Raw genomic sequence first — 23,764 nt, forward strand, 5'->3', positions numbered from 1 at the left:
GACAAATCTTATATTTACACATATTTTAAGAAAATGCTTTGAAATTTTTCAAAAACTTAACAATATACCGTGGGCAAATTTACTACCCTTACGTGTTGTTAGCGGCCAAAAAAGGCCACTAAATTAAACTGCTGTAAAAATGTATCGGATGAAATTTTTTTCACATTTTTTTTGCATAAATCTGTTAATCAACCTCAGTACTGATCAAAACTACCAAATGTTTGCAAAAATTCCATGATTTTAACTCTTTCATTGCCAAGTTTATAAGTAGTGTCACTGATTTGGGGAAAAAAACACACAAAATGACAGATTTTCAATATAAAACGTGACTGTGGACTGGATTTTCTTTTACCTTTTTTACAGTCTTGGGCATGCCAAAGATTGGTAAAAACATTGGCTTTGATGCATTTTTAGTTTTTGTGCAGCATCAGATTAAATTTTTTTCTCCCTCATTTATTGTTTGTGGCCATTTTTTCCCCATTGACTTCCATTATAACAACATTTTTTGATTGCTGAGCCATGACACCTTATTACCATGCATTCTTGATTCTTTGTGCCTTTTCCTTTTGCAAAGAGGTAAAATTTGTCATTTTTACTGTTGATCACCATGTGGCACCATTAACCCTTTAGTAGCCTGTGCAAAAAAACAGAGCATAAATTCTGGTCTGTACATTGAGTTATATGGACTATAAAACCATTGTGTGTGTACGAGTGTGTGTACGAGTGTGTGTGTACGAGTGTGTGTGTGTACGAGTGTGTGTGTGTACGAGTGTGTGTGTGTGTGTGTGTGTGTGTGTGTGTGTGTGTGTGTGTGTGTAGGGTTAGTGTTAGTATTGAGGAGAGAGCACCTCCCTCGCGCACCAGTTAGTGCTGCACTGGTGAGAGGGATTTAGTCTCCTGTAGCTGTCCCTCTAGACACAAATCCACAGACACCAGCAGCTCAGGAGTGAAGAGGGGAACATGCAAGTGGTGTACAGAACCAAAAAAAGAACAGTCAACATTTGTATCCGTTGTGGTAGACACACTTGCAGAGAGCACCAAGTAATATGCTGCAAGTCCTGCTAAAAAGACTGAACACACACACGTACACATATACACACCAAAAAATTAGTTTGATTGTTTAGTTCTCCATCCATCCTCTACTCTTGCTTCATTGTTCAGTTTATTTGAAGTTGTTTTTGCATTTTGGTTCATAATAAATGTTGTTAATAAATCTGATGAAGAGAAGATTTTCTACAGATTTTTCCACACAGACGCACACACATGCAAGCACGCACGCACGCACACACACACACACACACACTCTCTCTCTCTCTCTCTCTCTCTCTCTCTCTCTCTCTCTAATATGCTGTTATAGTCCATATAACTCAATGTACAATCCAGAATTCAAGCTCTTTTTTTTGCACAGGCTACTAAAGGGTTAATTGTGCCACATGGTGATCAACAGTAAAAATGACAAATTTTACCTCTTTGCAAAAACTAAAACCACAAAGAATAAAAAATGCATGGTAATAAGGTGTCATGGCTCTGCAATCAAAAAATGTTGTTATAATGGAAGTCAATGGGGAAAAAATGGCCACAAACAATAAATGAGGGAGAAAAAAATTTAATCTGATTCTGCACAAAAACTAAAAATGCATCAAAGCCAATGTTTTTACCAATTTTTGGCATGCCCAAGACTGTGAAAAGGGTGAAAAAAAATTCAGTCCACAATCACTTTTTATATTGAAAATCAGTGATTTTGTGTTTTTTTTTCTCAAATCAGTGGCATCACTTATGAGCTTGGCAATTAAAGAGTTAAAATCATGAAATTTTTGGAAACATTTGGTAGTTTTGATCAGTTCTGAGGTTGATTAACAGATTTATGCAAAAAAATTTGAAAAAAATATTAATCTGATACATTTTTACAGCCGTTTAATTTAGTGGCCTTTTTTGGCCGCTAACAACACGAAAGGGTAGTGAATTGGAACAAGGCACAAGGGTTAAAAAAGTGACTTGAATATTTACTGTAAGTAAAACTTACCTAAGTACAAGAATCCTGAGAAATTGTGGATTTTTAAGATGCAAAAGCAAACATAACTATTGGATTTCATGACAGTTCACACAAAAGAACTGTTTTAGTATTTACAGTAAAGTCTTAAAATACCTGATGCCATGACCACACTGTTTTCTTCAGTAAAGGTTCAGTAAATCTTATCGTCTATGCAGCGTCATACTCAGAAAAAAATAAAAGTGAAACAATTTACGCTACACTTTTTACTTCCTCATAGATTCCCGTCAGCAAAACAAGGAAATACAGTAAATAGCCTAAAGAAATATTTACCAAAAGTATACTTTATTGCAAAAACCTGATGCACAAAAAAAATAATATTCTTAGATATGTTATAGCCTACCATATTTTGATAAGAAAATTATTCATGAATAGGCTACTATTTATACTGAATTTAAAAAGATAGGTTCAAGTTTTAATTCATTAACAATAAGCAGTAATGAGATCATACATCCTCATCCATTCCATACAAAGAAAATGATATTACGAAGTACATAATTGACCCTGTATCTTAAAGGCCCAGAACATTTCAGGGCGAATAGACAAAAAAAAAACAAGGCAAAAACATTTCTGTGGATTAATTTTCTTAATAAGTGATCATATGCATTAAATACACCAGGGGGTTGACAAAACAATTTTCTTTTGCAAAAAATCTATGATTTATGACATCACAAGTTAAAGTTTAACTTTCTAGAACCGTCCTGAGTCAGAATAAAGAGGTATTATTCTTTAATGTAATAATCGTAACCAGAATAAATATCTTTTACAAAAATGAATATGCATACATATAAAAATAAAAGGAATGTTATAATAAATGTTCTAGTAAAAGATGCATATTGCAAAATCACCCTGCATATAATCTTGTCATCATTAACGTTCAACAATGAGGTCTTAAAGAGTTGCCATTTCAGTTGTGGGTGCTCCATTCTCTTCATCTTAGCTGCTTTTGTGAAGTCTCCAGAAAATGAAAGCTCCTAACAGTGCACCACTTGTGAAGGTCAGCACAGCTCCAAAAATGAAATAATATTTTTTCTGTGAAGTACTAGAAAATCGCTCTATAGCGAAATGGGCCAGTTCAGGGATACTTTTAACCTTTAACAAAGTAGATGTTTTAATCAGAGAGATATAGTATATGGAGGTTAGATGCAATTTTACACTACACAAACACAGTGGCTGCCGGTGACTTATTTTTCAAGGGGGCGCACGATGCGAAGTTCGTCACAACATGTATGTAGCCCGTCATGTGTGTGGTTCTTTTGTTCAAAATATGCGTTCTGCACTCCGAGAGATCCTGTGTACATCACGTGTATTGTCAAAATAAGTGCCTGCTGGAGATGCGTCTAAAGGGTTTATGAGAAAAGAGACACTCACGTTTGCCAGATACTCGCATAATCTAATGCGTAATCAGAGTTTACTGTTAAGGGAGTGTCTTGCGAGTATTTTGTGAACTTGAGCGTCTCTTTTATCATAAACGGTTTTGACAAAACACGTGATGCACATGGAACAAACACATATTTTGAAAACTCGAGCAACACACATGACACTCCGAACACTTATTTTGAATTTGCGCCCCTCTGAAGAGCAGTCACCAGCCGCCACTGCACACACACACACACACAAAATCTCAGTATTACAATATTAGATGCAATAAATAGTGTTTCTTACCCATCCTCCCATTTTGCTAATCCAATCCAACAGATATTTCTTGAAGTAATCAAGACTTAAGGCCAGAATATCAGTAACAATACAGGGCAGGCATGCCATGACCATCTAGATGGAGAATTAAAGGCTTATTTACTGCAAATACACATATACTCAACATAATACGCTGTATGTGAAAATAGATGATATATTTACAAACAATGGAAACATTTATAAACCCGGATCAAATCCGATACCTTTGCAGCCAGTTTTCCAACTGCATAGAACAGCACTACAATTCTTCCCCAGTTGATCTGATCATCCTTGAAAACTTTCTCCACAATTTTCCAGAAACTGCTTTTATCACACACTTTAACTAAACCATCAAATGCACTGTGAAAAAAGAAAAACAGAAATAAATGTATGGTAAATTCAATATAAAGTACACTTTACAGTAAATAAACAACAAAGATCCACATTTTGGACTGACTCATTAAATTCTGTATCCTGATCAAGTTTGTCACCGATCACTCTGATGGTCTCTGCCAGCTGCTCAACAAGCTTCTGGTCATAGCTGTTGCTTATTGCCGGAGCTTCAGGAAGAGATACGGGAGCTGCGTTTCCTTTTGTTGCCACGCTCATTACCTGATGTCTTACCACCCTGAAAGACAGATTTCAATCAATTCACACTCACAGTGCTTAAATCTGCATATGTGTCCTTAACCACATAAATGTGAAAGTAAAGCCTGATTCAGGATTTAACTGTTGCCATAATATAAGTACGTGTGCTTGCCTTCAGGTAAGTTCTGTACCTTTATAGAAACTAACAGTGAAAAACACAACAAACAAGTTTCAAGTTTATTCATTTATAGAGCACATTTAAAACAACAGGCTGACCAAAGTGCTGTACAGAAATGCATAAAAAGACAGACATAAGAAGGATAATAATTGTAATAATAATATTAATAATAATAAAATTAAAAGATAAAAGAAAGTTAAACAATAATTCTAAATAAAAACCCATAAAAACAGTCCATAGACATCACGCAATATTAGACAAATAATGGACAAAACAAAAACAAATCATTCTGTATCAGACCAAAGTTTAAGAAAGTTAAACTTACCCTATTAAGAGTGCTTCTCCAATCTGATAATCTGCACAGCGAATTAAAAAAAAAACAACATCAACAAGCCTTAATTAACTATTAAGCTAGTATAAAATAAAAATATATTATGGGGCGGTTTCCCGGACAGGGTTTAAATTAAAAAGGGTTTTCTTACAAAAAAATACTATGGCACTGATCTATGTTAAGATATGACAGTGCAAGGTGTTTTTAAATGAAGGCAGCTCAATCATTTGTTTTAGTTTGGGACTAAACCCTGTCCGAAAAACCGCCCCAATATTAACAGATCGGAATGGCAGGTAAAGTCGACTGGTGACGTACATGCGCATTTTTAACGCAGTGCTGATTGTTGTGTGAGCATTTTGTACTGCTCGCCGTGACAGTCTCAGTTTATCGCGTCTATGACATTAATTTGTTATTTTACCATGTTACAAGACAAATCTTAAAACTTTTGAGATTATATTTTACTCACAATTCATATACAACTAACCAGTTATATTGTAATGTAGTAATAGTACTTTATTAAAGTCTGAATACCTGAAGCCATCTTTCCTGGTCTTGATCTTGGTCGATGACCCGCTTTCCAAATAGATCAACTCGGACTACACGTACATCAAAAGATCTTAATAGTCTATTAACAGCATAAAAACAATCTCCTAGAGGTTCAACAAGATTTTCGTCTGTAACAGAAAGAATATTGGAGTGTTGTCGGACACTGCTGGCGTCGATCGTAGTCTGAGCTACATTAGTGAAAGTGAAAACATTTTTTGCCTACCGCTGCATTCTCTGTTTCACGGAAGAGCCGTGTTTTTCTTTATTACCATGCACTTAAACAAGAATTTCATTATTTCAGTCACACGCGATAAAATTAATATGACAAAAAAACATTTACCAACAGTGCTTTATTTGAAAAACATATAAAACATAAAATATATACCGTGATAAAGATAAAAAAATATATATTTAAGAAGTTGCCACTATGCACCACCTTTAATATAGACCTAGCAAACTGTAATACAATTCTTAAATAGGCTAGTGTTTTTGAACCTTTTCGAAATGATTTTTTAAAAGTCTACTACATTGTTTAATGTATCAATTCATTAGTTAATACTACAAAATACTGCTCGTTTACTACAGTAACTACTGTATTATAGCCTACTATATGTTTCTTATGGGAGGCTAACGTTTAATATTTTGTGTGGATCAATATTTAGTAAACACATTATAGCATCATGAATGAGAACACACTCATTTATTCCATATACAGGAAAGACAATGATATAACGAAGTCTGCTTTCTGTACCAGTATGCCTAAAATAAAGTCCTAAAACCTTAGGGGCTGAGAATAAAGACACAAATATCATCAAGTGGATTCATTTTCTTCATGAGTGACAATAAACACATTATGTATTCAAGGGGGGTTACAAAAACTGATTACAACAGACCATTGATGCAGTCTGTTTTAAAGTATAGCCTACATAATGTCATAGGTCAACGCTTAAATAACTCTTCACTGATCCAAAATAAATATGTATGTAATTATTGTAACCAGATTAAACGTACAAAAATATAAATATATATAAAATGAAAGGAATATTATGAAAGATTTATAGCAAAAGATTCATATTTCAAAATCACCCAGCAGATCATCTTATCATCTTAATTTAAAATCAAGAATATGATTGATACTTCTGGTGTGATTGTTCCAATCTCTTTGTCTTAGCTGCTTTTGTGAAGTCTCCAGACAATGAAAGCTCCTAACAGTGCACCACTTGTGAAGGTCAGCACAGCTCCAAAAATGGAAGAATAAGTACTCAGAGAAGCACTAGAAAATCGCTCTATGGAGAAACGGGCCAGTGCAGGAATGCTGTTTATCTAGAACAAACAACAGATTTAACAGATGTTTTAGATAAGCAGATATACAGCATTTGGGGTAACAAAACTGAAAGAGATGTAATTTACTCATGTATAACATTATCCAGTATACAGCATTCAGAAAGTATCTGTGTGTGTGTGTGTGTGTGTGTGTGTGTGCGTGCGTGCGTGCGTGCGTGTATGTAAAAAATCTCAGTATTATTAGAATATTAGATGCAATAATTGGTTTCTTCACTGTTTCTTACCCATCCTCCCATTTTGCAAATCCAACCCAACAGACGTCTCCTGAAGTAATCAAGACTTGAGGCCAGAATATCAGAAACCACTCTGGGTAGGCGTGCAAGGACCATCTAGATGGAGAATTAAAGGGCTTAAAGAGAAATGTACTGCATATACACATACCGGTAATACACCGTATGTGCAAACAGCTGATATATGATCAAAAACCGTGTAACAGTGTAATCATTCATAAAACCCGGATCAAATCCGATACCTTTGCAGCCAGTTTTCCAACTGAATAGAACAGCACCACAATTCTTCCCCAGTTGATCTGCTCATCCTTGAAAACTTTCTCCACAAGTGTCCAGAAACTGCTTTTATCACACACTTTACCTAAACCATCAATCATGCTGCAAGATATGAAGAACAGAAAGTGCATGTGGTAAATCTATTTGTGGTATTGTGTGGTAAACATGTGGTTAATAAAAGATCAACATTTTGGACTGACTCATTAAATTCTGTATCCTGATCAAGTTTGTCACCGATCACTCTGATGGTCTCTGCCAGCTGCTCAACAAGCTTCTGGTCTTGGCTGTTGCTTATTGCCGGAGCTTCAGGAAGAGACACTGCGTTTTCTTCTGTTGCCACGGTCATTACCTGATGTCTTACCACCCTGAAAGACAGATTTGATTCAATCCATTTTATGCCTAATTCAGGATTTAAATGTTTACAATTTAAGCAAGTGTGCACTTAACTACATGAAATAATAGCAGCTAAACGCAAAACAAATAATTTTGTATCAGACCAAAGATTAAGAAAGTTAAACTCACCCTATTAAGAGTGCTTCTCCAATTTGTTCATCTGCAAAGCGAACTGAAACATTAGTAACATAAACAACATCACCATTGTTCAAAACTATGAACAAAAATGGCAACTTACCATGCGAACCTTCGCAAGCCATATCAAAATCAAGTAAAAAAGTCAAGTACAAATATATAGTATTCTAAACTCTTTCGATGTCGCAAATCGGAACGACAAAGCCAACTTTACTTCAGCACTTCCAACTTTTCCTGTAAGGATGAGCAACAGCTGACAGAAACACCCTTCAAGTGAAACTGGTAAGTTTGCGCATTTTTAACGCAGTGCTGATTATAATGAGGGTATTGTTACTAAATGGTCACGTCTCACTTTATCGCGTTTGTGGGATGAATTACGTGTTTATATTACAATATTACAAGGCCAAAATGTTACACATTTTGAGAATTATCTTTGATTGACATAAATAACTTTACTAACTGAATTTAAAGGCGTGTTGGACTTCATGCGGCGCTGCGCAGACCGATCGGCGTATGACATCAAAAAGCAGCGGAAATGCTGTGATTTGATGTCATATTCCGATCAGTCTGCGCAGTGCTGCATGAGTTCGAACACGCCTACTATTTTGTGAACGATGCCCCGTTTGTCCAATCGCAAGAGAGAATAGTTTAGAGGAGGAGTTTACTTGCGCTGACGTAAATTACAATATAGGAAGAAATATTTGCGTGTACTTGGATATCCACGAGTGCTCTTTTGAATCAGTGTTACTTGTTTGATATTTACGTGTTTTAACATCTAATTAGCACTCGGATATTTGCAATTGTTTTAATTGTTATGGCAGGTATTTCTAAAAAGACTGTGCACGACATCTTTCAGAATATGGAATACGGACCATCCAGCACGAGCTTTGCAACTGCACAGGTAACGTTACTGCACTTTGTCATTTCAAGTTTGGTGATTTACCAAGTTGTAATATTTTTATCCAATGGGATCTTTCACATCAAAATGTTTTGCGTTAGCACATTAGGAAACTCGTGGCACACTGTTGTTCACGAGAAAAGCATGTGACAAGTGATCTGTGAAGTTCATTTGTGTGGGAAGATGCATGACTTCAATTCTGAAAGCAAAGTACAGCGATGCAGCAAGCTAAAGTCATAACGGTATTTTGTAAAGCCATATCAATGAATGATCTACTGTAACCTTCAGCCTGTCTTTAAAACAATTCTATTGGTTCTCTCTGAGAGGTGGAACAGACCAGCCTATGTTTACTCAAATCCAACATGGCCTACAATATTTTATAAATATACTATCAATAGTTTCTTCTAGTAAACTAAAAGTGTGTCAAGAAAAGAAACAAGAAAGTATTTGAATTTGCAGTGTAATTTGTTGCAGATTTGTTATATTGAATCCTTTGTTGTATTAGCAAATTATTGTGTGTAGTCAGTGTCATAGTTCCACTTCTGATGCTTAATCCTAACCTTTTTATCTTTATATCATCTTTCTCCTCAGTCCTGGCTTGAGAAGCATTCTCGCACCCTTGGCTTCTTTACAGATGGGAAATTTTCCTGCCCTGCGGAAAGGCAGAGTCACAATGTGACAGATTCTAATGGTAAGCTTAATCTTGAAATTTGTATCTGCAGTTCGATGCAATAATAAAAAAATGTCCTCCTCTTTCTTTACAGCTGAGGTCGTGTGCAGCATTGTTTGTGCTAATGATCAGGATGTTGCATCGGTTGCTTCCTCTGCATCGGCAGGCTATAAAACCTGGAGTGATCTGAGCTGTTACCAAAGAGCCAAAGTCCTACACCGGTACTAAATCAGCACACTTTATTCTCAAAATATCTAATAATAAGTATCCATCAAAGTTTGATTTCATTCATTGATTTCAATCTTACTAAGTCAATATTCCAAAAATGATGGATATAATATATTCACAAAATGTTCTTTACATAATAAGCCTTGATAATATACATTACATTGAGTCCACATTCATATATGTATGTGCTTCAGGTTAGCAGGTGTTCTGCAAATACACACTCAGTGTGTGTCTGAGGTGTGTGAGCTCTCACAGTCATCCACCTCTCCTGCAGCATTGATCAGACTGGCCCAGTACTATGCCAGCTGGGCTCAGCTCAGAGACACACTCTTGCCTGAGTGGAACCCTCGAGGTGTGTGTGTCATTTGGTTTGTTTTTAAAGTAAACTTGTTAAAAATGGATAGAAATCTATATGTGAAATGGTAGGAATAAATGGAAGTGTGTTTGTAAGAGTCATTATATATTATGTTTCCCCAGGTGTTGTTGCAGTGGTTGTTTCAGATGACTGCACTGTGTACTCTCTTATGCTGAAGGTTTTACCAGCTTTAGCTATGGGTGAGTATTTTTATTTAAGTTATAATGCAATACTCTTGCTCATGTGTTGTTATTGTGATAAATAATGCATAATTACTAAAAAATAATAATAATAATTTTCACAGATTTTGTTCATGTAAATATAAGCAGCTGTACAGTTAACAGCAACAACATTTGCCTTGGTAATATATTTTGTAGGTAATGCTGTTATTGTGGTACCTGGAGGGACTACCTCTCTTCCTGCCCTCCTGTTGGCTCAGCTGTTTATGGAAGCGGGGATTCCTGCTGGAGTGTTGAATGTGGTGACAGGCAGTGAATCATCACTGGGTGTTAAAGTGGCTCAAAATCCACATGTGAACTACTTGACCTATAGCGGATGTAAAAAGACCGGAGAGGCGCTCGCTAAAGCATCAGCTGGTTGCGGAGTCCCCATGACTTTCTCTTTCTTACTCAGCTCTGTGTGCCCCTTTATCATCTTTGATTCTGCCGACTTGGACAGTGCTGTGGATGGAGTGATAGAGATGGCCTTCAAAAAGAAGAAAGATGTAAGAAAATATTCCACATACATGGGTCAAACCACAATGCCCACCTTTCAGCTAAAATTAGGAGAGGAATCAAGGAGATACTATCAGACATTTTTAATGACAATTGCACCACCGCTGTGAAAGTAACACTATGTAAGTTTGGGAATAGCAACAAATTTAGACATCAGATGGATGGACTGTAATAAATGTTACTTAGTAAAAAAAGTTATCGTGCAGTACCTTCATAGTCCACATGGTTGCAGTGTGGTCTAAAGAATACAACTGCAGTTGAATCTTTTATAAAATAATCTTTTTGTACAAATCATTTGATAATAACTCTCTCTGTCTTCAGTGTCGGTGGGTGCTGTGTGTGCAGGAGTCAGTGTGTGACAGTGTTGTATCGAGACTGAGATTAAGAATGGCAGGAATGAAGTGTGTTCCTCTTGCCAGTGACATGGACAGAAGTCTTATAGATACAGCAGTTCAAGGCGCTCAGCAGCAGGGGGCAACAGTGAGTAGATTGAACAAATTCTGTTCTTTTTGCATTGACTACTGCAGCATATATAATTTTGTTGTCTTTTATATTGTAGCTGATTCAGTCATGTTCTCCTCCTCCTGCTGGCAATCTCTACCCTCCTACTGTATTATGTGGCCTTGCTCCCTCCTGTGACTCTGTGGTTTCACCTCCTCCAGGCCCTGTTGTGCCTCTCATATCTTTCAGGAGTTCTGCTGAGGGAGTTACTGTCGGTGAGACCCATCTCACTTATTATTAAATCAAATGCAAATTCCCTTGGAAATCCACCATATACATGCAAAATTTAGCAGTTTGGGTTTTGATTTTGTGTGGTTGTGTGCAGGAAACCATAGCCCTCATGGTCAGGCTGCCTCTATCTGGACTGAAGACCTGACACTTGCTTTGGAGTCTGCAAAAAGGTACAAATATTCTTATGCGTGTATTTGGGCATCTTGTTCGCCCTTCTTGATGCTTTTAATGTCTCTGTCGCACTCTTTATTATTCTGTATATCCACAGTCTATCAGTAGGTTCAGTGTGGGTAAACTGCCATTCTGTTGTGGATCCTGCACTGCCTTTGTGCGGACGGAGAGAAAGCGGAAACTGCACTGATGGAGGCAGAGAGGTACATTATACAAATACTGCTTGCTTATGTATATAATGTATTAGAGCCTTTAAAGGGAACGTTCGGCCAAAAATTATATTAAACCCATGATTTACACACCCCGAAGCCATCCGAGATGCATATGTCCACATTTTTCAGCTGAACACATTTTCAGTTATTTTAGAAAATGTTTTAGATCTTTCAGTTAATTAACAGTGAAGTTAATAAATCCACGTCCTTCAAGTCCAAAAAATGTGCATCTGTCCTTCACAAAATAAATCCAAAAAGCTCCAGGATGATAAAAAAAGGCCTTCTGAGGGTAATCCGTGCCGTTTTGTTGTAGAAATAATCACATTTAAAACTTTATCAACGAAAATAACTTGCTTCCGGAAATGCAGCCATATTAGTTGCGTCCACATTCAGGATGAAAGCTTACGCAGTTTACGGAGGTTTCTCTGCTGCTGCTCTGTGCCCCCGCCCTCCGAATTTGTCATACGTCACTAAGAAAAGTGCGTACACTACGCTAATACTCTCTCCTGAATACAGAGGAGTCTAAGATGGCGGCACTACCGGAAGGTAGTTATTTTCGTTTATAAAGTTTTAAATGTGGATATTTCTACAACAACAACGTGCGGATTACCCTCAGAAGACCTTTGTTTATCATCCTGGAGCCGTTTGGATTTCTTTGGGGAAGGATATATGCACATTTTTGGACTTGAAGGACGTGGACCCCGTAACTTTACTGTTTAGCAGCTGAAAGATATAATTTTCTAAAAGAACTAAAAATGTGTTTGCTGAAAAATGATGGACATATGCATCTCGGACGGCTTCGCGGTAAGTAAATCATGGGTTTTATATCATTTTTTGACCGAACTATCCCTTTAACATTTTCACCAAAATGTACTTTTACTTTTACAAACATTGTTTGTATTAAAGGACTGTAAGTAGGATTTTAAGTGTTTAATTAATCAAAATCAAAGTCTTTATTCATAAATATGTCCTGATTGGTTTCAAATGACCTCTGCCAATATAATTACTTTTCTTTGTAAGCTTAGAATTTCTTCTCTTTACTTACATTGAACGGGTAAGTCCAAGGAGGCTTCCATGTCGTTCTGCCGTATTGATAAACTATAATAGCAGAGAGGGACAAAAACCACTAGCGTTTCCACAACGCGTTTTCATTCAGAACACGTGAACCAGCTAAAACGGACAAGGAGATCGGTGAGTACATAACGGCTAGAGAGCACTATTCATTTGAATGCAAAATACATTCACCACTAGATGGGGGCAAATCCTACTTACAGTCTCTTTAAGAATGGATTTTAGTGTGTAGGCTTTAATTCTGTTTGTTTACTGTTTTCTGATGGTTAAATAGTTAAATAGCGTTTTGACCGCCTGACATGTCTAACCATTTTTCCTCTATAGGGACTGTATCAGTTCCTGCGCCCTTCTCTCTCCCCCTCACTCACACATTCCACTCCCTCATCTATTAATTATGATGTTTTTGGGTCTGCAGCATCTAAATGTCTGATACCTGAAGGATTTGATCCTTCCAGGTGGGTTTTATCTGCTTTGTATACAAATATTTATAGGTTCAAGGTTTTGTAGACTGTCACAAAGAAGCGAGCTTGTTTCAGAATCTGGAATGCATCATTGAAAGTACTTGTTTCTCTCTTTTGCAGTGTCCCTCGCTTTTACTCTCAATTAGTGGGTGGTCAGTTGCGTAAAGCTGACTCTGGTTGCAGCAGGTCAGTTTTGGGCCCTGGTGGTGTTGTGCTGGCTCACTGCCCAGATGGAGGAAGAAAAGATGTCCGTAATGCTGTAGAGGCTGCCATTAAGGTTCAGCCAGGGTAAGCTTATATGAAGGAAGCTTAAAACTAAAACATTTGAACATTTGGTAAGAATATTTAACCCTTTATGTGAAATCTAAAGTCTCATAATCTAATTAGGGATTATAGTCATGGCTTCCTAAACATTCAATTTTTGACATGGCCTTAGTCAGTAAAAAAATACAAGATTTTTTCACAAAATGTAAAAAAACATCATGTAGGATGATTTTATTTAGAAAATGGTAAATCACCAAAAAAATACTTTTAGATAGGTTTTACAGACTGGGTCTTATCTATATAAAAATTCAAGTCTTGTCTTTGTCCACACATAACTCTGATCTACCTTACACTACTTTACTGTTGTCCTCTTCTCTGTTGTGCAGGTGGATGAAGAAAAGTCCTGCTACACGCTCCCAGTCACTTTACTCACTTGCTGGCATCCTGGAGAAGAAGAAACGGGACATTGCTACATCAATTCACACTCAAACTGGGGTTGCATTGGAAGAGGCAGACAAAGAGGTGGAGCTTAGCATCTATAGGCTTTCTGAATGGGCTGCACGCTGTGATAAAGAGCAGGGTGGAATTCCAGTAAGACCATACAGATTTAAATAATAAGCGCTTTGCATGATTATTTTATTAACCGCAGAACTTTTTTCATTTTAATTATGTATATATCTGTGTATAGTTCCTGCCCCAGACCGGTTCTGCCCTATTGACACCTGAGGCTATAGGAGTGGTGGGTGTGGTTCTTCCCAGCTACAAACAGATCCTATCTTTGGTGTCTTTAATGGGGGCAGCTGTTGCCATGGGTAACGCTGTTGTCATGGTCCCGAGTGAAAAATACCCTCTTCCAGCTCTTGAATTTATTCAGGTTTGCCAGTTTTCTAATAGTTTATTAAAAGTATGTGTTAGGTTATGAGCAAGAGAGAAACGTTGGTCACTGAAAACAAATCCTCCATTAATGTGTTTCGGTTTTGCCAATAATTATTTCGGTTTAATTTCACAATGTTTGTATAATTTGCAGAAACATTAACTTCTGCTCTTTGCTCAAAGGTCCTGCAGGCCTCTGATATCCCAGGAGGTTTGGTCAGTATAATAACAGGGGGCAGAGATCAGCTGACCCAGGCTCTTGCCAACCACAGTGTGATTCAAAGCATTTGGTATTGGGGAAGTAAAGAGGTAAGAGATTTGGTTAAATCCTGAAACTTTATTTTATTCTGAAAGAGATGTAAATTTTGAGAAAGAAATTAAATTAAGTGAATAATCATTTTAAACAGTTTAAGTTTATAGTCACGTCATCCTCTGCCTACTTACCTTATCTCTATAACCCCTTCCTATTGAATCCTTTACAACAAATAAAAAATTTCCACAATGGCATTTATATATGTAAACTTCTGCATTATTCTGCTGTTGGATGTTATATGTAGTAAGGTGATTTCCATATTGGCCAGCAAAATTTAACATAAAATCACTGAGGGTTCCTTAAATGCAAATCACTAATGAACTAGTTGTGTTAAGTTTCCTCTTTTTTGTTGTTGTGGTTGTTGATGCTATCAAGAAAAAGAAAATAAGATCAGCTGTGCATTTGTTAGGCGTTGGCATGTTCACAAATTTGTTAACCACTACAGATTTAACCAAAGCCGTATTGTCAGCACTAATGTGATTATATGACTCCTTTGGATTCTTTCATTTCTCTTTTTATAGGGCTGTCAGTTCCTCCAATACTCATGTGCTTGTCCTCTTAAACGCTTGTGGTTGCACTATGAAGAAGAAGAGAAGGAGGAGGAAGGAGGCAAAATCTGGATGAGTTCAAACCCCTCTCTTCAAGAGGAGCTTTGGAGAAAGGCTGTGGTCTGGAAGTGTGTATGGATCCCAACTGCATAAAAGCACTTAGCATAAGAACAAAGTATATTGTTTAAGAGCAAAGTATACTGTAAAAATATTTTGGAAAAGTTTTGCTCAAGATTACTCACCTGACAGACAGTGACTGGGGACATTAAGAGAATCTGTAATATGTACAGTATAATAAAGAAAGATAAAAGTTATTTTTATTTGTAACCATGATGGACTGGTTGATACAGTTGTACTCTGAAAAATAAAACAGTTATTACCCAAGTCTAACCTAAATTTCTCAAATATAGCAATAAGGTTTTATTATAACTGTTGAAATAAATAACAAAATGAACAATATTTTAAATACACAATGTTATTGCATGGTCCAGGAATTTCAGTTCCCTCTTTTTGTATTGAGTAAACAATCTCATTTAGTATTTATGTGACTCTAACTATAAACTAAGTGATGTGATTTACAGTAGTTCTTTAACAATAAATCCAGCTAGAAACAGTTTGTTCTGTAGTGTTATTGTGTTTTGTGAGGCAAATATAAAAGATGATACCTTATGGAAATTATTAGATAAACAACCATGGCTGAATGTTGGTTTTACCTTGAGTTGCTTGGTTTGACCCATGAAGCATACAGTATAGTATATTGATTAGCATGTTTGCAGTTTACATTGATAACTAACTGACATTCATTAAGATAATTCTTATAATAACTTAACAAAACTAAGATATAATGAATGATTTATTATCAAAAATATGAAATTATGTCATATTAAAGAAACGATATGTGGATGATATAATATATAATTAATGAGGAATGCAGTCTACTGTGGAAAAACAACTGTACACCCTTCATCCATTCAAGTTTTCAACATGCGTAGGAAATAAACGGAGAAATGCTGAGTCACGGTGATATGATTAAATGTCACAGAGAGAGGTTTCGTGTGCAATTTTCGGTACAAAAAAAAAAAAAAATGCTAACTCACAGTCATCTGACTACTTACCAAAAGTGCAGTTCTGTCCCTTACAAAACAAATAATTACTATTCCGTTAGTCTTGTATAATCAGTAGAATCTCAAGTTAAATCAAACGTGGTGTTTTTCTTTTAGTTATTTTACTTTGTATAAATATATGGTAACTGTTCTCAGACTATTTTGCATTAAAATGAAAGCATAATTTTGATCCATTTACCACAACGCAAAATCTAATGATGAAAGAAATAGTTAATCATTTAATTTTAATGTTTGTTGTAAAAATACATGTGGCGTGATCAAAATAAACACGTCACATTATACAACCATTTCGTTTGTAATATTTTGAAAACTGACTTAAATTGAAAAGATTGTATTTTAAAAGATAGAACAACATAATAACATTTTAAGAAAAATGAAAGAAACAAGTAATGAAAAATGTTGACAAGCACTGTCAGTCAGCTGACTGGCTTGTAACTTCCTCGTTCGCTTCGTGTTTGTGATTGGCTGGGCTCTTCTCCACCGCCACGTCATACGGTAAGCGTATATAAGACGAACGGGCAGCCTCCATTTTACAGCTTCTGGAAGATCGTACGAGTTCTTGCTTCAACAGTGTTTGAACGGAACTTCGATTTCGAACGGCTAAACAGAAAATATATAACATATTTATTTTTTTACCATCGTTTTGATAATAAAACCGAAATCCGCTGAAATGGCTTCTCAAATCCGCCAAAACTACGACAGCGACTGCGAGGCTTTGATCAACAAGATGGTGAATTTGGAGTTGTACGCGTCTTACACCTACACCTCCATGGTAAGTGTCTTTTTTTATACGTTTTAAATCGTATGCGTCATTAAATTCTTTTTAGTATCAAAAATTGTTTCGTTTTTTCTGTTGATCGAGTCTCGCGTCTTTGTTTTCTCACGATGGAACTGCGCCATAAGTCGGGCATCAGAGACTGCGTGTACGAACGTCTTTAATCGTGTTTCGACGTTTCCTTTTGTTCTCAACAGGCTCATTACTTCAAGCGGGATGATGTCGCCCTTCCTGGTTTCGCCAAGTTCTTCAAAGAGAACAGCGAGGAGGAGCGCGAGCATGCCGAGAAATTCTTGGAGTTTCAGAACAAGAGAGGTGGACGCATTGTCCTTCAGGACGTAAAGGTAACAATATTTGAAATTAACATTGATCTTTAACTTTGTAATATGCAAAGCAGACTATATGGCGTTTATAAGTGCTCATTATTTGATTTACTGCGTTTACTAATGTGTTTTGTCTCCCTCTATAGAAGCCTGAGCGTGATGAGTGGGACAATGGTCTGGTTGCTATGCAGTGTGCTCTACAGCTGGAGAAGAAGGTCAACCAGGCTCTGCTTGATCTCCATAAGGTTGCTTCTGAGAAGGTTGATCCTCATGTAAGTTTCAAGATGTTAATCCAAACCTATACTGACCTTTAGGCCAATCTCTCATATTAGGGCACACATTTTTGCTAATCGACTAGCATTTCTTGTCATGTTGTACTATAGGTTAATTAACGTTTATTTGGTATGAAAATCATTCATGCTTAAATATGTGTGGCTTTATTGTACAAGATTATGATACACTATCTCTTTTTTTTTATCCAACAGCTGTGTGACTTCCTGGAGACTCATTACCTGAATGAGCAGGTTGAGGCTATCAAGAAGCTTGGTGACTACATCACCAACCTCTCCAAGATGGATGCTGGAAACAACAGGATGGCAGAGTACTTGTTTGACAAGCACACCCTGGATGGACAGAGCTAAATGGAGCCCTCTTCTCAACAGCATGCTGCAGAGCTTCTATTCTATGCTCCTAAATCATGATGTTTATTATACAGCTTTCTGCTGCAATAAAATTTGATGCATTTCAAAAATATTAAAGCTGAATTTCACTAATGCTGTTGTCATTTTTGTCATCTTGTGATTAAGCCATGCATTCTTGCTGAATGTACACTACTTTAACGGTGAATTTGAATAAACCTTTTTGGCTGAATTAATTTGTTATCTCTCATTATTTGGAAGTATATTTTCTGAAAGTGAAAAATGTTTAATGTAAACACTATGTTGAGGGTGGTTAAATAATGGGTTGTTAACCTTCTTTTAAACGCACATAGGAAATTAAGCACTAGTTGTACTTCCCACTTAAACTACAATGGGCCATTAACATGATGGGCCATTTACATGCAGAAAATGTGTAAACTTTGAAGGTAACGTTTCTGTTTATCTCAATATAAAAACTGTCTGTTACTTGAAGATACTCAAAGTTAACAGTTTAACTCATGGGTGGAGTTTGGGGGGCCCCAGACCAGAAGGAATTATGATTTTATCTGCACTGTGAATGAAATAAAAATAGAATTCATATATTCTTTCATTTGTCTAATTTTAGTGAGTGAGTAACTTGGGGCAGAAATATTTTAAATTCATTTTAACCATATTTGAAAACCAGAAAGTCTCTCACTTGCATTCACAAATGGGAAACTTTGCTTATGCTTCTACTTAATCATATGATATATAAAGAGATGGATGGGAAGACTTAAATAAAATGAGTCTTTATTAAATAACCAGACTTAAAATTGATATTTTATCAATATTTTTATTACTTAAAAACCTCAAAAGATTATTTTTCTTTCTGTCCCCTAGTTGGCTGATCCATGTCTGATATGGTGGGGGTTGGGCCTGGATCATTTGCTTCCTTGTTGCCTCCCCTGTAATCTCTTCTCCGGGGTTTCCAGCCCCAGGCTGGTTCCGCTTTTAATACCTCTGATGCACCTTCAGCAAAATAAAAAAACAAGGTAAGTGTGGCATGTGTGTTGACATGGCCTTTGGTCTGGGTTGGCTCTGCACTGCATGTCACACTTTTTTAATGCATTGAACACTAGTCAATCTCTTGACACACACACGCACACGCACACACACACACACACACACACACACACATATATATATATATACACAACGTCAACAAAACCATCGCCAAGAAAAACAAAAAATATAGGTAAGCTTGGCATGCGATTTGTGGCATGGGGCGGGAACTATCCTGTTAGGTGGTGGGGGCCAGCCTTTTGGGCGCAGTGCCCCATCTGTCCCTATGACATGGGCTGTTTTGTTGTCTTGGCATTAACACTTGTAAATAGAGTCATTTTCTGTGTTTACATTATAAAAAATAACCAAACTTACAAAACCAGTTTGACTGGAAACAGAACTACTTCACATGTGGAATGGTAAATAAAATAATATTGAATATATCAGAACAAGCAAATACATGAGTGAAATACAAAACACATGTCTGCCTGTACTCTCGAGTCATCTCTCAGACAATACACACACATAGGTGGTAAACCGACAGTAAGATGATTTTGAGTAAAATAAACATTCTTTTCCACTTCAGATTTATGCTATTTATAACCATATTTAACCAATTTACAACTGGTAATGATCACATTAATGTCAGGTTTTATATGTTTTCCTCCATATCATATTAAAGTCTTGCTTGGGTTCAGATCACTGACTTGGCCATTCAAGAAACTTCCAGTTTTTAGCTTTAAAAAGATTTGTCGCTTTAGTGTTTTATTTTATTTTGCTTCGCTATTGTCTTGCTTTATGATGATGCAACAACCAAAGAGTTTTAAGGCATTTGCTTGTTTTTCAGTAGCTAAGATGTTTTACACACCTTCATTTTGCTGGCTCATCTTTATTGATGATGTCACTGCTAATGTCAAATGAATTACACTTTTCCTTAACACGGTAAAGAATACATGTATGTAAAATAGTTGTGTCATTATTTTGTGATGTAAGGGAGGTTATAGATTTTCTAAAATAAAGTAAAACAAATTAAAATGAAGGTTACACCTGGATCTTTTGAGCTGATCAAGTTACACACGCGCACTGGTTAGATAATGGACACACCTGTGTAATAAAATGAAAACTGCTGAGTCACAGTGACACAGTTCAAGGACACGTATTGCATTTACACTTGTTGTATAAACTCTTATGAACTTCTATTGTCTATGTTGTTTATCCTTCCCTAGGATTAAGAATCCATATTAAACATATGGCAAACCTATGAATTCATCTTAACATAGATGCAGTGTTAACTATGAATGAACAATTATGGGCTTACTTACTTTATATTAGGTGTTACAATGAATAATAAGCTAATGAGATTCAATTTGGTTCTTCTTTTGATGATACATCCAAAATAACACAAGTACCCTTGGAGCTTAATCTACAATACAAATAAAGATTAAATATTTTGAGATACCTCAATGTTTACAAATCATGAAGTTACTGCAATTTCAATTTGCCATTAATTATTAACAAAGAAAAACAAACTCATCCATGAAACCTGAGCTTGTCCTGGTCTGAACGTCATAAGGAGGACTGTCTTATCACTTCCTCATTCTGCTCTTCTTTTTGATTGGCTGAGCTCTTTTCCACTGACACAACATGCTGTGAGCGTATATAAGACAAGTGCGCAGCTGTCATTTAACAGCAACAGGAAGATCTGAGGTTCTTGCTTCAACAGTGATTGAACGGAGCTTCGATTTCTAGCAGACAAAAGCCATCACATCTCAGATTTATTTATTTTTACCAAGGTTTTGATAAGAAAACAAGAAAAAATTTCAGCAGAAATGGATTCTCAGATTCGTCAGAACTACGACCGCGACTGTGAGGCTTTGATCAACAAGATGGTGAATTTGGAGCTTTATGCTTGCTACACTTACACCTCTATGGTAAGTCTCACATTCAATTAATCTGTGTTTAATGATAAGTTGTCTCTATTTGAATAATTATTCTTCACAATTTTCAACAATGCACCAGCAAACCGCTTCTCTTAACCAGTGTCAGCGTAATATTACTGCTATCCAGATCTTTTCTTACCTTTTGTAATTGTTTTCAACAGGCTCATTACTTTAAACGGGACGATGTGGCCCTTTGTGGTTTTGCCAAGTTCTTCAAGAAGGAGAGCGAGGAGGAGCGCGAGCATGCCGAAAAATTCATGGAGTTCCAGAACAAGAGGGGTGGACGCATTCTTCTACAGGACATTCGGGTACATACACAGTGTGTTTTTAACAAGCTTTTGTCCTTAAATGTTGTACTATACTGTAAGATGACTCTTGTGAAATTACCTCTGATCTGAAATCCTCTGTTTGTCTCCCTCTACAGAAGCCTGATCGTGATGTGTGGGACAATGGACTGACTGCTATGCAGTGTGCTCTGCAGCTGGAGAAGACTGTCAACCAGACTCTGCTTGATCTCCATAAAGTTGCTTCTCAGAAGGGTGATCCTCATGTGAGTTTGCAACATATTCCTCCTGACATCTATAGACCTAACTCTGAAAATGCAAAAATAAAATAATATAATAATAAAATCATAATGCAAATCTTTAAACTGACCATTGGTCAGTTATTGTGTGATTTCTTGATTTTAACATAAAATGTTTTCTTTGGATTTCCTGTCCTACAGCTGTGTGACTTTCTGGAGACTCATTACCTGAATGAGCAGGTTGAGGCTATCAAGAAGCTTGGTGACCACATCACAAACCTGTCCAAAATGGATGCTGGCAACAACAGGATGGCAGAGTACCTGTTTGACAAGCACACCCTGGATGGACAGAGCTAAACACAGCCCTCTTCTCATCTGAGCCCCATCTATACTCAACCACAAAATGTTTATCACATATAGTTTTCTGCAGCACTATAAAATAAAGTCATTTTGCTCTTAAGTAGTCATCTTGTGATCATCAAGCCTTGCATTTATGCTAACTGTAATGACAGTGAATTTGATGAATAAACATTTTTGGCTGGATTGACTTCTCCTTTCTCGTTATTCCAAAGTCCTACAAGATTTTTTGGGAAACAAAACAAGGCATTATTTTTCATACACTCACAGGATAAGAAGATAAGAATAATGACTAGTTAAGAATGCACAACAAAAAATGCAGGGTTATTTTTAACCAAGCAATGGATCAAAAACAGACAACCCCCTGAATTACTCCACTTTTTTAAGCTCATTTGCTAGAAATGTAAGTAAGAAGGTGAGACGACAGAGTTTTATAGTTCTTTTGTTACTCATATCTGGAAATGTTTCTCCAAACCCCGGTCCATTTAATGATTTTGATCCCACTTTTAAAGTTCCGGCTGATTTTAGATCTAGATCAGGTCTGGGTTTTATTCACATGAATGTGAGAAATCTGCTCCCAAAATTGAATATGGTGCGTATTTGGGCATTAAATACAAGCCCTGATGTTTTAGTTATATCTAACACCTGGCTCAATAGGACGGTATGTCATGGTCCACATGGTCCTGTTTTTAGTTTTTTAGTGAGCAAGGTTTTCTTTTTGATTTAGCACTGTATAATTGGGACAGCATTTACCTCATTCCTGAGGTAAGTTAAGTTGAGGTTGGAAATATTTTTGAGTCTGCTTGGAAATATTTTTATAAAGGTTTAATGTTGTCTATTAATATGCACGCCCCTTTAAAAAAATTCAGAGTTAAAGGTAGAGATAACCCTTGGTTTTCTGAAACACTATCTGCTCTTATTCGTGAGCGTGATGTTGCTTGGGCAACAGCTAGACAATCCGACTCATGCTCAGATTGGATCTGCTTTAGGCAGCTTCGAAATCGGTGTATTGCTGCTATCATAAAAGCTAAGGCTGATTATTTTATTGCAAACACTGCTAGCTCAAATAATCCGAAGAAATTTTTGCAGAGTATAAAAATGTTAAGAGATAGTAAAAATAGCTCTAGTTTTCCTTCATGTATAAGAATGAATTCCAATAGTATCTCAGATAAAGAGCAGATGATCAATTGTTTTAACAAACATTTTGTTGCATCTGGTGCTTTGTTTGACACTCAAAATAAAACCGGTATGGTTTGTAACTCAGATTTTATAAATGCAGAAAGTCATTTAAAAAAGGAGGAGTTTAGGTTTAAACAATTCAAGAATTCAGATGTTTTTGACACACTCAGATTATTGGATACAAATAAGTCATCTGGCCCTGATCAAGTCGACCCCTTATTTCTAAAACTAGCTGCAGATATTATAACTTCCCCGTTAACTTATATTTTAAATCTTTCATTAAATACTGGTGCTGTTCCGGAAATTTGGAAATCCGCTTTTGTATTATCTCTATTAAAACGGGGAGATCCTGCGGTGTTAGATAACTATCGACCAATTTTGAAGCTTTGTGTTTTATCTAAAATCTTAGAAAGTTTGATAAGCGAACAGCTTACATGTTATTTGAATACAAACAAAGTACCACTACAGCGGTTTTGAAAGTTTAAAATGACATAGTGGGTTCAATTGATAAAGGTAATTTCTGTGCCTCTCTTTTTATTGATTTATCTAAGGCTTTTGATACGGTGGACCATGACATACTGTTGCATAG

The 23,764-nt window shown here is 36.4% G+C and overlaps 6 protein-coding genes across 7 annotated transcripts in view; 3 read left to right on the top strand and 3 right to left on the bottom strand.

The window, feature by feature from the left end:
- Positions 1 to 2,314: 2,314 nt before the first annotated feature.
- Positions 2,315 to 5,585, bottom strand: LOC135768332 (apoptosis regulator BAX-like). 2 transcript variants are annotated; one of them, XM_065277580.2, is made up of 7 exons: positions 5,353 to 5,585; positions 4,816 to 4,846; positions 4,485 to 4,514; positions 4,182 to 4,352; positions 3,949 to 4,084; positions 3,716 to 3,820; positions 2,315 to 3,142 (listed from the first exon to the last, which is right to left on the bottom strand). In XM_065277580.2, exons 4-7 carry the CDS (start codon positions 4,331 to 4,333, stop codon positions 2,987 to 2,989), a joined length of 549 nt encoding a protein of 182 aa, XP_065133652.1. In that variant the 5' UTR covers positions 4,334 to 4,352; positions 4,485 to 4,514; positions 4,816 to 4,846; positions 5,353 to 5,585; the 3' UTR covers positions 2,315 to 2,986. The 2 variants fall into 2 exon arrangements, with proteins under 2 accessions (XP_065133652.1, XP_065133645.1); XM_065277573.2 differs by lacking the exon at positions 4,485 to 4,514 and having other exon boundaries at positions 5,353 to 5,584.
- Positions 5,586 to 6,048: 463 nt separating this feature from the next.
- Positions 6,049 to 8,066, bottom strand: LOC135760178 (apoptosis regulator BAX-like). The gene is made up of 6 exons (XM_065274100.2): positions 7,849 to 8,066; positions 7,740 to 7,770; positions 7,418 to 7,582; positions 7,184 to 7,319; positions 6,936 to 7,040; positions 6,049 to 6,690 (listed from the first exon to the last, which is right to left on the bottom strand). The coding sequence occupies exons 1-6, from the start codon at positions 7,868 to 7,870 to the stop codon at positions 6,535 to 6,537; spliced, it is 615 nt and encodes a 204-aa protein (XP_065130172.1). The 5' UTR covers positions 7,871 to 8,066; the 3' UTR covers positions 6,049 to 6,534.
- A 342-nt stretch (positions 8,067 to 8,408) lies between these two features.
- Positions 8,409 to 15,567, top strand: aldh16a1 (aldehyde dehydrogenase 16 family, member A1). The gene is made up of 16 exons (XM_065274099.2): positions 8,409 to 8,646; positions 9,235 to 9,334; positions 9,408 to 9,534; positions 9,736 to 9,893; positions 10,019 to 10,096; positions 10,274 to 10,620; positions 10,952 to 11,110; positions 11,190 to 11,346; positions 11,457 to 11,532; positions 11,631 to 11,736; positions 13,141 to 13,271; positions 13,398 to 13,565; positions 13,928 to 14,132; positions 14,230 to 14,415; positions 14,598 to 14,723; positions 15,249 to 15,567. Exons 1-16 carry the CDS (start codon positions 8,560 to 8,562, stop codon positions 15,426 to 15,428), a joined length of 2,391 nt encoding a protein of 796 aa, XP_065130171.2. The 5' UTR covers positions 8,409 to 8,559; the 3' UTR covers positions 15,429 to 15,567.
- A 1,358-nt stretch (positions 15,568 to 16,925) lies between these two features.
- LOC135760163 (ferritin, middle subunit) lies at positions 16,926 to 18,367 on the top strand. Its single transcript, XM_065274081.2, has 4 exons — positions 16,926 to 17,171; positions 17,372 to 17,518; positions 17,644 to 17,769; positions 17,983 to 18,367. The coding sequence occupies exons 1-4, from the start codon at positions 17,070 to 17,072 to the stop codon at positions 18,136 to 18,138; spliced, it is 531 nt and encodes a 176-aa protein (XP_065130153.1). The 5' UTR covers positions 16,926 to 17,069; the 3' UTR covers positions 18,139 to 18,367.
- Positions 18,368 to 20,841: 2,474 nt separating this feature from the next.
- LOC135768290 (ferritin, middle subunit-like) lies at positions 20,842 to 22,182 on the top strand. Its single transcript, XM_065277540.2, has 4 exons — positions 20,842 to 21,107; positions 21,278 to 21,424; positions 21,541 to 21,666; positions 21,841 to 22,182. The coding sequence occupies exons 1-4, from the start codon at positions 21,006 to 21,008 to the stop codon at positions 21,994 to 21,996; spliced, it is 531 nt and encodes a 176-aa protein (XP_065133612.1). The 5' UTR covers positions 20,842 to 21,005; the 3' UTR covers positions 21,997 to 22,182.
- LOC135760137 (uncharacterized) overlaps positions 21,571 to 23,764 on the bottom strand; it is a 33,113-nt gene continuing 30,919 nt past the window's right edge. Inside the window, exon 3 of the mRNA XM_065274030.2 lies at positions 21,571 to 21,709. The gene's annotated coding sequence lies outside the window, so the exon portion shown is untranslated. The remainder of the gene's footprint in view (positions 21,710 to 23,764) is intronic.

This window comes from Paramisgurnus dabryanus, chromosome 3 (assembly GCF_030506205.2).
Source record: "Paramisgurnus dabryanus chromosome 3, PD_genome_1.1, whole genome shotgun sequence".
Classification (NCBI taxonomy): Eukaryota; Metazoa; Chordata; class Actinopteri; order Cypriniformes; family Cobitidae; genus Paramisgurnus; species Paramisgurnus dabryanus.